This window comes from Chiloscyllium punctatum, chromosome 15 (genome assembly GCF_047496795.1).
Source record: "Chiloscyllium punctatum isolate Juve2018m chromosome 15, sChiPun1.3, whole genome shotgun sequence".
In the NCBI taxonomy this organism is placed as follows: Eukaryota; Metazoa; Chordata; class Chondrichthyes; order Orectolobiformes; family Hemiscylliidae; genus Chiloscyllium; species Chiloscyllium punctatum.
The window spans coordinates 17,899,945-17,915,272 of record NC_092753.1 but is presented as its reverse complement, the minus strand read 5'-3'; the positions used below and the strand labels follow the sequence as shown (position 1 = coordinate 17,915,272).

Below are 15,328 nucleotides of genomic sequence, written 5' to 3'. Positions count from 1 at the left end.
ACCCTCTGATTCTCTTATATGTCTCGACTAAGTCACCTCTCAACCACCTTCTCTCCAACGAAAACAGCCTCAAGTCCCTCAGCCTTTCCTTGTAAGACCTTCCCTCTGTATCAGGCAACATCCTAGTAAATCCCCTCTGAACCCTTTCCAAAGCTTCCACATCCTTCCTATAATACGGTGACCAGAACTGTACGCAATACTCCAAGTGCGGCCGCACCAGAGTTTTGTACAGCTGCAGCATGACCTCCATGACTCCGAAACTGAATCCCTCTACCAATAAAGGCCGTACGCCTTCTTAACAACCCTATCAACCTGGGTGGCAACTTTCAGGGATCTCTCTCGACTCACACTCTTGAACCTGATCTGCTGTCCTTACTTTCTCCAACTCTGTACGATAACACAATGCTTTTTAATTTCAAAACAAATCACCCAGTTTAACTCCCAGGCAGGCTTCAGCAGTGGTCACGTGCAACTTTAATTGAAACCATAATGAAAGTTCCAAACTGTGATCTTCTTATAAACCAAGCAATGCTAATCCAAATGCGTCACAGTGGTATAAACCCCACACAGTGTACTTCTGAAAAATAAACGCTGGACAGGTCCAAATTCAAGCTCGAACCACCACAGACAGAGGTCATGAGAGGACAAGAGAGCAGGCCTGTAAGCCAGTGATTTCACCTGTCTCTCTAACACTGTTTTGAAATGTAATAGCTGCACTCAAATCTACATATCAGCATTTGGCTTGACGTCAGCTTTGAGCTAACACCAATTCAGCTGAGGATGTGATCTCCACACTGAACACTCATCCGCTGAAACAGGAGAGTCCATCAATATTTTGATAATTCTATTATTGTTTTTAATGCGCCAGCTGTCACTATTGGCGTAAAGCACATAATGGTGCTAAATAAATGCACCTTTGCAGATTTAATGAGAACCCATTAGGCAACATGTTTTGAACTGAAAGCCCAGAGATTTCACAAGCCTTTCTTTTACATTTCAGGCCACACGAAGAATTGGTTTTTTAGCCTAAGTACAAATTGGATTTGAATAGTTAGATGCTCGTTTTTGAGCCAGACAGACTCGTTCAGCTGGTGGGCCTTTTAATGTGCTGTAGACCTCTGTGATTTTATTATATTCTCTCCCTGTGTGCAGATATCGGGATCTCTGAAACACATCAGATTGTACATCCTGCATATGAGCACACTTGGATGTGGCAGATAGAGAATACCTCTGGACAGAAAACGTACAGGTATTGCAGAGTGAGGCTGCTCACTATTAGTCAGGGACAGTCATGAATATGAAGAGGTATTTGGTTGAAAACAGACCAAAGTCCCTTTGACAATGGAATAAGTTACAGGGAGGATGCTGGAGCTATCTTCCACGCTGATGGGGGCGGGCAGTAGTGTAGGAGGAATATTTACTGCATCTGCTGCACCTGATGTGGCCTCCTCTATATTGGGGAGACAGGCCGCCTACTTGTGGAACGTTTCAGAGAACACCTCTGGGACACCCGGACCAACCAACCTAACCACCCCGTGGCTCAACACTTCAACTCCCCCTCCCACTCCACCAAGGACATGCAGGTCCTTGGACTCCTCCATCACCAGACCATAGCAACACAACGGCTGGAGGAAGAGTGCCTCAACTTCTGCCTAGGAATCCTCCAACCACAAGGGCTGAACTCCGATTTCTCCAGTTTCCTCATTTCCCCTCCCTCCACCCTATCTCAGTCCCAACCCTCGAACTGAGTACCACCTTCTTGACCTGCAATCTTCTTCCTGACCTCTCTGCCCCCACCCCCCACTCCGGCCTATCACCCTCACCTTAACCTCCTTCCACCTATCGTATTTCCAACGCCCCTCCTCCAAGCCCCTCCTCCCTACCTTTTATCTTAGCCTGCTTGGCACACTCTCCTCATTCCTGAAGAAGGGCTCATGCCCGAAACGTCGATTCTCCTGTTGTTTGGATGCTACCTGACCTGCTGAGCTTTTCCAGCAACACATTTTCAGCTCAGTGTAGGAGGAATATCACTAGGTTCAAAACTCAGATGAATGCTCTGGTAACATGGGTTTAAATTCCACCACAGGAGCTAGTGAAATTCAAGTTTAGTTTATAAAATCTAGAATTTCAAAGGTCATTGAGACGATAGAGCTATCATCAGTTGCTCTCAGGATCCACCTGGTTTACTAATATCCTTAAAGGAAGGAAATTGCCATCCTTACCTGGTCTGGTCTACATGTGACTCCAGATCCACAGCAAGTTTGAGAGGGGCAATGAATTCTAGTCTTGCTATCTCAAGCAAGGATAGAGAAACAATTTTGACTTTCCTGGTATGTTTATCCAGATCAAGGGGAGTTTACCCACCTCCTCCTATTGTGTCTATTTATTTTAGCGTGTTTGCACAACATTTCAGCCACTGTTCAGGCCAAGACTTCTCCGCTGGATTGCCTTTTCAATTTGGATTAGATGCCCGATAGTATGGAAACAGGCCGTTTGGCCCAGCAAGTCCACACTGACCCTCCGAAGAGTAGCCCACCCAGACCCATTCCCCCCTACCCTATATTTCCCCCAAATGCACCTAACACTATTGGCAATTTAGCATGGCCAATTCACCTTTTTAGACTATGGGAGGAAACCAGAGCACCCGGAGGAAACCCACGCAGACGTGGGGAGAATGTGCAAACTCCCCACCTGAGGTAGGAATCGAACCCACATCCCTGACGCTGTGAGGCAGCAGTGCTAAACACTGAGCCACCGTACTGTGATTTGTTAATGACTATCATGTCCAGCAGTTCTGCTTTCACACACCAGCATAGATACCTTCTCTGTATCTAGCCTGTCCTTTAAGATCTCTGACGTGTCCTCCTCTAACTCTGACCCAACGCATAATGACAAGAATGGTCCTGTGATTACAAATGCTTCACAGAACATGGTGCAAGACATAGAAAGGAAAAGATCATTTGCCTTCAGAGAGACGCAAAGCAAGTAGCACAACCTGAAGACCTTTCTTGTACTGATTAAGCTTGTGTGACAGAGATCTTCAAACCTCCTTCTTTTGCTTATAAATCAAGAATAGACCCAGCAAAATATTCAGTTTTATGTTTAAAACTTGCCACCACTTGATGAGGACTTTAACTCGTCACAAAGTAGGAAGGCCACTTTCCATTACTTGGGGAGTCATCTCTGCAGTATGGAAGCAGGCCATCGAGTCAGCGCGAACCTCTGAAAAGCATCCCACCCAGGCCCATCCCATCTCTGTAACTCCGCATTTCCCGTGTCCAATCCACCCTAGCCTGCACATCCACAGTTGGACCACAGGGAGACACCCACGCAGTCACGGGGAGAATGTGTAGTATCCACACAGACAGTCACCTGAGGCTGGAATCAAACCCAGGTCCCTGGTGCCGTGAGGCAGCATTACTAACCACCGAGCCACTGTGCTGCCCAAACATTCTCTGGCAGATCGAAAGGGTGCGCAACAGACTCCACTGGAACCCAGACTTGCGATTGGAGAACGAATTTGGTGCAGTTTTGGGTTTAAAGCAAATGGGAAGCAATTCTGTTCGGTCCCGCAATGATTTGTCCAACGAAGATAACTTTAAATGACCCTCTCAGGGGGTTGAAACTCAGAATTCTTAAAGCTGCATTCTCATAATTTGGGTCCCAATTAATCTTCTCACAGTTGAGTGGGAAGGTATGCCTAAGGTAATTGTGAGGAAACAAATTGTGGAACATTTGACTGAAATACCCTTTTGGAAAGGTGAGATGAGGAAAGAGCATTCTATTTCTATTCCTGCAGATTAACATCCGACATTGACCCTCCCCGGTCCTGGGAAATTAATGCATTCAGAATATCAAAAGAAGGCGGTAAGCAATCTAGAGATATATGTATTTTATCAGCTTCTAAATCCAGCTGTCATAATTTAGTGAATAACTCAAATTAACGACTGTCATGTGTGTGTGCAGCAAATTTCAACCAACTTCAAGCCTCTATGCTATCACCTCAGCACAAAGAGATTCACATCTCATAATGGTGTGGCAGATCTACAACCCAGGTCTCCAGTGAATATTGATGCTATATTGAACATATTAATGATATAGATCTCGGTGTGCAAGGGGACAATTTCAAAGTTTGCAAGTGACTCTAAATTTGGAAGCATTGTAAGCTGTGAGGAGAACAGTGTAGAACTCCAAAAGGACATTGACAAGTTGGTGTAATGGATGGATAGGTGGCAGACAGCGTTTTAGCCAGAGGTGCCATGCGAGTGATCCATCTCGGCCCCCTCCAGTGATCCCCAACATTACATATACCAGTCCTTGGTGGTGTGAGGTAGTTCACTTTGGAAGAAGTAACAGGAATGCAGAGTACTGGACTAATGGTAAAATGCTTGGACAGTGTAGATGAACAGAGAGATCTCTGTATCCATGTGCATAAATCCCTGAAAGTTGCCACCCAGGTTGATGGGGCTGTTAAGAAGGCATACAGTGTGTTAGCTTTTATTGGTAGAGGGACTGAGTTTCAGAGCCACAAGGTCATTCTTCAGCTGTACAAGACACTGGTGCGGCCGCACTTGGAGTATTACGTGCAGTTCTGGTCACCGCATTATAGGAAGGATGTGGAAGCTATAGGAAGGGTTCCGAGGACACTTACTAGGATGTTGCCTGGTGTGAAAGAAAGGTCTTAAGAGGAAAGGCTGAGGGAACTGAGGCTGTTTTCGTTGGAGAGAAGAAAGTTGAGAGGTGACTTAATCGTGACGTATAAGATAATCAGAGGGTGAAATAGGGTGGATACAGAGACCTTTTTCCTTGGATGGTGATGGCTAACACGAGGGGACGTAGCTTTAAATTGAGCAGTGATAGATATAGGATAGATATTAGGGGTAGCTTCTTTACTCAGAGAATAGTGGGGGCATAGAATGGCCTGCCTGCAAGAGTAGTGGACACCCCAACTTTAAGGGCATTTAAATGGGCATTTGACATATGGATAATAATGGTGTAGGTTAGGTGGGCATCAGATTATTTCCACAGGTCGGCTCAACATTGAGGGCCGAGGGGCCTGTACTGTGCTGTAATGTTCTATGTTGTATGTTCTTCAGCTAATTCGATTCACTCCAAATGATACTGCCTTTACCATAGCCATGGAGAGGGATAGGAGCAGACAGTATGGGAAGGTATTTAATTGGGGGAGGGGAGATTATACTGCTATTAGACAGGAGCTGTGGAGAATAAATTGGGAGCAATTGTTCTATGGGAAAGGCACAACAGAAATGTGAAAGCTGTTTAAGGAGCACTTGTTGCGAGTGTTGGATAACTTTGTCCCACTGAGACAGACAAGGAATGGTAAGGTGAAGGATCCTTGGATGACAAGAGTAGAGGAGCGTCTCGCCAACAGGAAGAAGGAAGCTTACTTAAGGTTAAGGAAGCAAGGATATGGCGCAGCATTAGAGGATTACAGGGTTGCTAGGAAAGAACTCAAAAATGGACTGAGGAGAGCTTGGAGAGGGCACAAAAAAGTCTTGGCGGGAAGGATTAGGGAAAACCCAAAGGCGTTCTACACTTCCGTGAGGAATAAGACATTGATCAGAGAGAGGGTAGGGCTGATCAGGGATAGTGGAGAGAACTTGTGCCTGGAATCTGAAGGGGTAGGGGAGACCCTAAGTGAGTTTATTGCTTCAGTATTCACCAGAGAAAGGGACCTTGTTGATATTGAGAACATCATGGACCAGGTTAATAAGCTTGAACAGATTGATATTAAGGATGTGGATTAGCTGGGAATTCTGTGAAGCATCAAGATAGTTAAGTCCCCAGGGCCAGACCAGACATATCCAATGTTACAACGGGAAATGAGGAATAAGATTACTGCACCTCTGGCAATGATCTTTGCATTTTCACTCTCCACGGGAGTAGTACCAGCTGATTGGAGGGAGGTGAATGTTATTCCTCTGTTCAAGAAAGGGAATAGGGAAATTACTGGGAATTACAGACCAGTCAGTCTTAGGTCAGTGGTAAGCAAGTTGCTGGAAAGGATTCTGAGAGATATGATTTATGACTATTTGGAAAAAACATAGATGATTAAAGATAGTCAGTCAGTCAGCGAGCAAGGTTTTGTGAGGGGCAGGTCATGCCTCACAAGCCTTATTGAGTTATTTGAGGATGTGATGAGACAAGTTGACAAAGGATGTGGTGTATGTGGATTTCATTAAGGCATTTAATAAGGTTCCCCATGGTAGGCTCATTCAGAAAGTTAGGAGGTATGGAATACAGGGAAATGTGGATGTCTGCATACAGAATTAGCTCACCGAAAGAAGACAGCGAGTGGTAGTGGATGGAAAGTATTCTGCCTGGAGGTGGGCGACCAGTGGTGTCCCACAAGGATCTTTTCTTGGGCCTCTGCTCTTTGTAGTTTTTATATATGACCTGGATGAGGAAGTGGAAGGGTGGGTTAGTAAGTTTGCCGATGGCTCTAAGGTCAGCAGTGTTGTAGATAGGGTTGGGAGCTATTGTAGGCTGCAACAAGACATTGACAAGATGCAGAGTTGGGCTGCGAAATGGCAGATGGAGTTCAATCTGGATAAATGCGAAGTGATTCATTTTGGAAGGACAAATGTGAATGCTGAATACGAGGTTAAAGACAGGATTCTTGGCAGTGTGGAGGAACACAGATCCCTCAAAGTTGCCACCCAAGTTGATGTGGTTGTTAAGAAGGTGTGTGGTGTTTCGGCTTTCATTAACAAGGGGGTTAAGAGCCGTGAGGTTTTGCTGCAGCTCTATAAAACTGTGGTTAGACCACACTTGGAATATTGTGTCCAGTTCTGGTTGCCTCTAGGAAGAATGTGGAAGCTTTAGAGAGGGTGCAGAGAAGATTTGAGTCAAGAGTGTGGTGCTGGAAAAGCACAAGAAGTCAGGCAACATCCGAGGAGCAGGAGAATCAACGTTTCAGGCATAAGCCATTAATCAGGAATGAAGCAGAGGAGATTTATCAGGATGCTGCTTGGATTGGAGGGCTTGTCTTATGAAGAGAGGTTGAGTGAGCCAGGGCTTTTCACACTGGAGAGAAGGAGGAAGAGAGGTGACTTGTTAGAGGTGTACAAGGGAATGAGAGGCATAAATAGAGTAGCTAGCCAGAGACTTTTCCCCAGGGCAGAAATGGCTGTCATGAGGGGTCATCATTTTAAGGTGATTGGAAGAAGGTTTAGGGGATGTGTCAGAGGTAGGTCCTTTACACAGAGTGTGGTGGGTGTGTGGAATGCACTGCCAGCGGTGGTAGTAGAGTCAGAGACATTAGGGACATTTAAGCAACTGCTGGACAAGCACATGGATGGCAGTAAATTGAGGGGTGTGTTGATTAGGTTGGTCTTAGATTAAGATAAATGCTTGGCACAACATCGTGGGCCGAAGGGCCTGCACTGTGCCGTACTGTTCTATGTTTTATATCAAGGAATAGTTGGAGACACTGGATACGGCAAAGGCAATGGGCCCTAACAACATCCCGGCAATAGAACTAAAGACTTGTGCTCCAGCACTTGCCACTCCCCTAGCCAAGCTATTCCAGTACACTTACCATCTTTATGATAATGTGGAAAATTATCCAGGTATGTCCTATACACAAATAAACAGGAAAAATCCAATCATCCTATTACCACCCCATCCATCTATTCTTAATCATCAGTAAAGTGATGGAAGGTGTCACCAACAATGCTTTCAAGCAGCTCCTGCTCAGCAATAGCCCGCTCAATGACACCCAGTTTGCCTTCTGCTTGGGCCACTCAGCTCCTGACCTCATTACAGCCTTGGTTCAAACATGGACAAAAGAGCTGAATTCCAGAGGGAAGGTAAGTGTTAAAGCTCTTGACATCAAGACTGCATTCAACCGAATGTGGCATCAAGGTGCCCTGGCAAAACCAGGATAAATGGGTATCAGGGGCAAACTCTCCAGTGTTTGGACTCACACCTGGTACACAGGAAAATAGCTGTGGTTGTTGAGGTCAGTCATCTCAGCTTCAGGACATATCTGCAGGGTAGTGTCCTCGATCCAACCATCTTCAGCTGCTTCATGATCTTCCTTTCATCATAAGATCAGAAGTGGGGATATTTGCAGATGATTGCAGAATATTCAGCAAAACGAGCGACTCTTCAGATACTGAAGCCGTCCATATTCAAATGCAACAAGATCTGGATAATATCCAGGCTTGGGCTTACAAATGGCAATTAACATTCGCATGACACAAATGCCATGCTATGACCATTTCCTGTAACAGACAAACTAACCACCACCCCTTGACATTCAATGGTGTTGCCATCACTGAATCCTGGGGGTTATCATTGACCTGAAACTCAACACGTAAACACTGGCTACAAGAGCTGGTCAGTGGCTAGGAATACTGCGGCGAATAACTCACCTCCTGACTCCCCAAAGCCTGTCTAACGTCTACAAGGCACAAGTCAGGAGTGTGATGGAATACTCCCCACTTGCCTGGATGGGTGCAGCTCCAACAACATTCAAGGAGCTTGATACCATCCAGGATAAAAATAGCCTGCTTCTTGACTGGCACCACATCCACAAGTATCCACTCCCTTCACCACTGACACTTAGTAGCAGCAGTATGCAGTATCTACAAGATGCACTGCAGACATTCACCCGAGATCCTGAGACAGCACCTTCCAAACCCATGACCACTTCCATCCAGAAGGACAAGGGCAGCAGATACATGGGATACGACCCCCTGCAAGTCACCATCCTGACTTGGAAATGTACCTCCAGTCCTCCACTGTCACTGGGTCAACCCACAGCAGGTGGACTGCAGTGATTCAAGAAAGCAGCTCACCACCACCTTCTCAAGGGCAACTAAGGAAGGGCAATGAATTCTGGCCAGCCAGCAATGGCCCCGTCTCACAAATGAATTTAAAATAATGAGGTTCAATGCAGAGGCGTGTGAGGTGATGCACATTGTTCCGGAAAACATTAGAATACTGTTTGGATTAGGGAGTACAATTCTAAAGGGGGTTCAGGAGCAGAGCGACATGGCTGTCCATGTGTACAGATCATTGAGGGTGGCAGGCCAAGTGGAGAGAGAAGTTAATAAAGTATACAGTGTCATCGGCTTTATTAATAGGTTAATCGAGGGACAAGGACAGGGAGGTGATGGCCTCGTGACATTAGCATGAGACTATTAATACAGATAGAAAGTGATGTTGGAGATCAGAGTCAAAAAAGTGTGGCGTTTGAAGGGCTTATGTCAACTGTCCTGCTCCTCGGATGTGGCCTGACCTGCTTTGACTATTCATCCAGAGACCCAGTTAATAAGGTTCCCCATGGTAGGCTTATGCGGAAAGTCAGGAGGCATGGGATAGAGGGAAATTTGGCCAATTGGATAGAAAACTGGCTAACCGGTCGAAGTCAGAGAGTGGTAGTAGATGGTAAATATTCAGCATGGAGTCCAGTTACAAGTGGAGTTCCGCAGGGATCAGTTCTGGGTCCTCTGCTGTTTGTAATTTTTATTAATGACTTAGATGAGGGAGTCGAAGGGTGGGTCAGTAAATTTGCAGATGATACAAAGATAGGTGGAGTTGTGGACAGTGAGGAGGGCTGTTGTCGGCTGCAGAGGGACTTAGATATGATGCAGAGCTGGGCTGACGAGTGGCAGATGGAGTTCAACCCTGCCAAGTGTGAAGTTGTCCATTTTGGAAGAACAAATAAGAATGCGGAATACAGGGTTAATGGTAGGGTTCTTGGTCAGGTGGAGGAACAGAGGGATCTTGGGGTCTATGTACATAGATCTTTGAAGGTTGCCACTCAGGTGGATAGAGTTTGTAAGAAGGCCTATGGAGTATTATCGTTCATTAGCAGAGGGATTGAATTCAAGAGTCATGAGGTGATGTTGCAGCTGTACAGGACTTTGGTTAGGCCACATTTGGAGTACTGTGTGCAGTTCTGGTCGCCTCACTTTAGGAAAGATGTGGAAGCTTTGGAGAGGGTGCAGAGAAGATTTACCAGGATGTTGCCTGGAATGGAGAGTAGGTCGTACGAGGATAGGTTGAGAGTTCTCGGCCTTTTCTCGTTGGAACGGCGAAGGATGAGGGGTGACTTGATAGAGGTTTATAAGATGATCAGAGGAATAGATAGAGTAGACAGTCAGAAACTTTTTCCCCGGGTACAACAGAGTGTTACAAGGGGACATAAATTTAAGGTGAAGGGTGGAAGGTATAGGGGAGATGTCAGGGGTGGGTTCTTCACCCAGAGAGTGGTGGGGGCATGGAATGCGCTGCCCGTGGGAGTGGTAGAGTCAGATTCATTGGCGACCTTTAAGCGGCATTTGGATAGGTACATGGATGGGTGCTTAATCTAGGATAGAAGTTCGGCACAACATCGTGGGCCGAAGGGCCTGTTCTGTGCTGTATTGTTCTATGTTCTATGTTCTATGTTCTATGTTCTATTCTGGAGACCTGGATTTGAATCATACTGTGGAAGATGGTGGAACTTGACTTCAATAAATATCTGGGACTAAGTGTCTAATGTTGGGAAAAAACAGTTTAGTTCACTAAGGAAACTGCTGTCCTTGCCCTCTCTGGCCTACATTTGACTCACAGTGATGCTCTTGACTCTGAACTGCCCTCTGAGTATATCAGAATGGGCAGTAAATGCAAGGTCAGTGATACCTACGCCATGTGAATGAGTGTGATGTTGAATTTGTGACTCTCAGCTGAAATATTGTATACGGTTGTGGGTGCCACATAATGGGAAAACTGTGCGATACATTGGAGAGAGAAGATAAATTATTTGCAAGAATGGTTCCATGGATGAGAAACTTCAGTGATGATGATAGATTGAAGAGGTTGGGACTATTTTCCTTGGGAATGAGGAGGCCGGGAGGAAATTTATAGAGGGTTTCAAAATCATGAGTGGGCTGAATACAGAAAATGGGGAGAAGCTGTAATACTTGGAAAATTTTAAAAAATGAACAAGAGGGCATAGACTTGAAATGATGTGCAAATGATGCAAGGGTGACATGAGAAAATACTTTCTCACACAGCGAATAGTTAGGGTATGGAATGCACAACCACTAAATGTAGTCATAGAGTCATACAGCATGGAAACAGGTCCTTTGGCCCAATTAATCCACGTCAACCATGTTCCCAAACTTAACTAGTGCCATTTGCTTGCATTTGGCCTATATCCCTCCAAACCTTTCCTGCCCCCAAATTCATGCACTTACCCAAAAGTCTTTTCAACGTTGTACTGGGACCCACATCCATCATGTTTCCTGGAAGTTCATTCCACACACAGACCATGGAGTGCAGAGAATGCAACAGCGATATTACATGTGGAATTCCTTGAGCGTTCTCCATTAAAAGAGATTAAAGCAGAGCAGAATGGAGTCCCTTAAGAATTAATTTAGATTACTAAAGTTCGTAATGATTAGGATGACAGTGAATCAGATTGCATTAGAATATACTGTATATAATGCAGGAGTAATTCAGAGGAGAGCAAATGATATGAGAGCAGAGTAGATAAATGCAGATTAGGTTGAAATAGATTGCAATAGATAGTTGGAGTAGATTCATTGAGATTAGAATGGATTGGATCGAGTTAAGGAGTAGATTAGGTGATTAAATTGGCAATCACTGAAGAACTTTGAAACTACATGCAACAACAAATTTCATATAAGCACACTCATATATATACCTTCGGGTGTTTTGTCATGATGAGTGTCATAGAGATGTACAGCACGGAAACAGACCCTTCAGTCCAACTCATCCATGCCGACCAGATATCCCAACCTAATTTAGTCCCATTTGCCAGCACTTGACCCATATCCCTCTAAGCCCTTCCGATTCGTATATCCATCCAGATGCCTTTTAAATGTTGTAATTGTACCAGCCTCCACCACTTTACTCTGGCAGCCTATTTCATACACGCACCACCCTCTGCGTGTAAAAGTTGCCCCTTGGGTGCCTTTTAAATCTTTCCCCTGTCACCTTAAAACTATGCTGTCTAGTTTTGGACTCCAATACCCTGTGAAAAAGACCTTGTCTATTCACCCTATCCATGCTCCTCATGATTTTATAAACATTTCTAAGGTCACCCACTCAGCCTCTGACACTCCAGGGAAAGTAGCCCATTCAGTCTCTCCCAATAGCCAAACCCTGCAGCAACATCCTTGTCAATCTTTTCTGCACCCATTCAAGTTTACCAATATCCTTTCTATAGCAGGGAAACCAGGATTGAATGCAGTATTCCAAAAGTGGCCTAACCAATGTATTGCACACTCTGAACATAGCTCCCAATTCTTATACTCAGTGCACTGACCAGTAAAAGCAAGCATACCAAACACCTTCTTTACTACTTTGTCTACCTGTGACTTCACCGTCAAGGAACTGTGAACCTGTACCCCAAGGTCTCTTTGTTGGCAACACTCCCCAGGACTTAATCACCAAGTATATAAGCCCTGCCCTGATTTGCCTTTTCAAAGTGCAAAACCTCACACTTATCTAAATTAAACTTCAGCTGCCACTTTTGGCTCATCTGATCAAGGTCCTATTGTACTGTGAGATAACCTTCTTCACTGTTCACTATAGCACCAATCATGTCAATAATTTGCCGTCAATCCCATGGGCTTCTACCTTAGCAGTCTCCTTGTGTGGACTGTACAAAATACATTCTGGATGTCCATATAAACAAGATCCTTAGACATTCCCCTGTCCCTTCAAAATGTTCAGTGTGTTTTGTCAGGCATGAATCCATGTTGCGTTCCCCTGATTTATTGAAAATTTTCAAGGTTTTCAGTTACCCCATCCTTGATTATGGACGCCAACAATTCCCCCACCACAGACGTTAGGCTAACTGGCTTGTAATTCCCGGTTTTCCTCTTTTGCCCACCTTAAAAAGCAGAATAACATGCAATTTCCCAATGTCAAGGGTGACTCCTGCATCTAGGGAACTCTGAAAGATTTTGCAAGGGCACAATGTGCTCCCTTACTTCCTTTAACATCCGCAAATGGAAACTGAGGGATTTGTCACTCTTTAATTCTGTTGATTTCCTCATTTCTGGTGTTTTACTTATGTTAATTTCCTTCAGTTCCTTTCCCCAATCCACTATTGATTTCCTCATGGTTCCCAGCATGTTATTCTTCTTTCACAACTGGAAGTACTGAGGCAAAGTAATTATTCACATTCCCATGTATCTGCTGAAACTTTGGAAACAGCATGCTTCCAGAGTTAGAATGCTGAGAGAATTATACTACCAGTACGGTTCTTACCAAGACTGATTTATACGTGTTTTCTTATTTCAAGAAGTATGCATTGCAAAGCCACTGATGATGAAGATAGATGACAGCATTTAGAATTCTCCAGCGTGACCAGCTCTGTCGACTGGAAATTCCATCAAAGTGGACAAACCTTTCATCATGGATGTTCAAGACGAAGGATGCTACAATATATAACCTTGCGATCTCACCTAACTATCTTCACAATGTCCTATTCCATTGTCCCAGTAGCTATTAAATGTTGACCATTCGAGAACTGATGTATTCTCCCATATGACCAAGTGACACATCAGCAGATAGTTTCATAATTTGCTGCATTAAATAAAATGCTCTTATCATTTCCTATGGTTCCGTGTTGAATTCTGTTTGAAATCATTAAAATGCACTGTATCCTCAAGTCATGACTCCATTCTCTACCACAAGCCTGTCTAACTCAGCCTTGAGTAACTCCAATGGACCCAGCCTCTACTCTCTTGAGGGTTCAGAATTCCCCAGGCTAATTCAAGACAACTTTTCAGAAAAAAGAAACTGAATGACACTAATAGTTCCGAAATTGAACATGTTAGATATAAAAATACCATGTGGGGCGGCACAGTGGCTCAGTGGTTAGCACTGTTACCTCACAGTGCCAGGGACCTGGGTTTGATTGCCACCTCAGGTAACCTTGTCTGTGTGGAGTTTGCACATTCTCCCCATGTCTGTGTGGGTTTCCTCCCACAATCCAAAAAGATGTGCAGGCCAGGTGAATTGGCCATGTTAAATTGACCATAGCGTTAGGTGCATTAGTCAGGGGTAAATATAGGGTAGGGGAATGAGTTTGGCTGGGTTACTCTTCAGAGGGTTGGTGTGGACTTGTTAGGCCAAAGGGCCTGTTTCCATACTGTAGGGAATCTAATCATGTGATCTGTTGCTGTCTTCAAACAGTGAGACTGATATATTTCAGGGGTGTTACATAATCAGGAAAACACTCAAGAGTGAAATCAGGATATAGATCGAGAGAGGGAACAAGAGGGAGTGAAAGAAAGAGAAAGTGAGATGGTGATCCGAGCTCTCCTCCTGGATAATTGAAGTATGAGTTAAGCTCCCAAGTTCCTTTGTTCCTGCACATGTGTATTTGTACAGTTCTCCTTCCAAGATGCACCACTCCCACTTGTCAGCATTTCGATAAATCTACTATGTGTCTCTCGGATTCACCAGACTTCTTAAACATTACTGAAAAATGTGGCTAATCTCTTCACTCCTTACCTCTGTGAAATTACCCCTTGTGAACCCAAGTCCAGGTCACAAATACATATTGGATAGAGCAGTGTGGCTTAAACGTAGGTACAGTGCAAGTTTATATGTTCAGGTTGGCATCTCTTGTTGGGTCACCCTGTCATTGTCTCCCTCTCTCAATCTGAAAATCAAAGGAAGTGATTGGTACAGAGAGATTAATGGAGAATGGATTTGGGTGGGATACTCCTCAGAACATAGAACATAGAACATAGAACAATACAGCACAGAACAGGCCCTTCGGCCCACAATGTTGTGCCGAACTTCTAACCTAGATTAAGCACCCATCCATGTAACTATCCAAATGCCGCTTAAAGGTCGCCAATGACTCTGACTCTACCACTCCCACGGGCAGCGCACTCCATGCCCCCACCACTCTCTGGGTAAAGAACCCACCCCTGACATCTCCCCTATACCTTCCACCCTTCACCTTAAATTTATGTCCCCTTGTAACACTCTGTTGTACCCAGGGAAAAAGTTTCTGACTGTCTATTCCTCTGATCATCTTATAAACCTCTATCAGGTCACCCCTCATCCTTCGCCGTTCCAAGGAGAAAAGGCCGAGAACTCTCAACCTATCCTCGTATGACCTACTCTCCATTCCAGGCAACATCCTGGTAAATCTTCTCTGCACCCTCTCCAAAGCTTCCACATCTTTCCTAAAGTGAGGCGACCAGAACTGCACACAGTACTCCAACTGTGGCCTAACCAAAGTCCTGTACAGCTGCAACATCACTTCACGACTCTTGAATTCAATCCCTCTGCTAATGAACGATAATACTCCATAGGCCTT

General features: G+C 44.7%; 1 protein-coding gene across 3 annotated transcripts in view; it reads left to right on the top strand.

Moving 5' to 3' along the window:
- LOC140486092 (A.superbus venom factor 1-like) overlaps positions 1 to 13,604 on the top strand; it is a 77,406-nt gene extending 63,802 nt beyond the window's left edge. Inside the window, exons 14-16 of one of the 3 annotated variants that reach the window (XM_072584745.1) lie at positions 1,153 to 1,249; positions 3,800 to 3,867; positions 13,295 to 13,604. In XM_072584745.1, coding sequence (XP_072440846.1) covers positions 1,153 to 1,249; positions 3,800 to 3,867; positions 13,295 to 13,341 — 212 coding nt within the window. In that variant the 3' untranslated portion in view covers positions 13,342 to 13,604. Of the gene's footprint in view, positions 1 to 1,152; positions 1,250 to 3,799; positions 3,868 to 13,291 lie in introns of all 3 variants that reach the window. The other 2 variants (XM_072584744.1, XM_072584746.1) reach the window with 2 other exon arrangements.
- Positions 13,605 to 15,328: the final 1,724 nt, after the last annotated feature.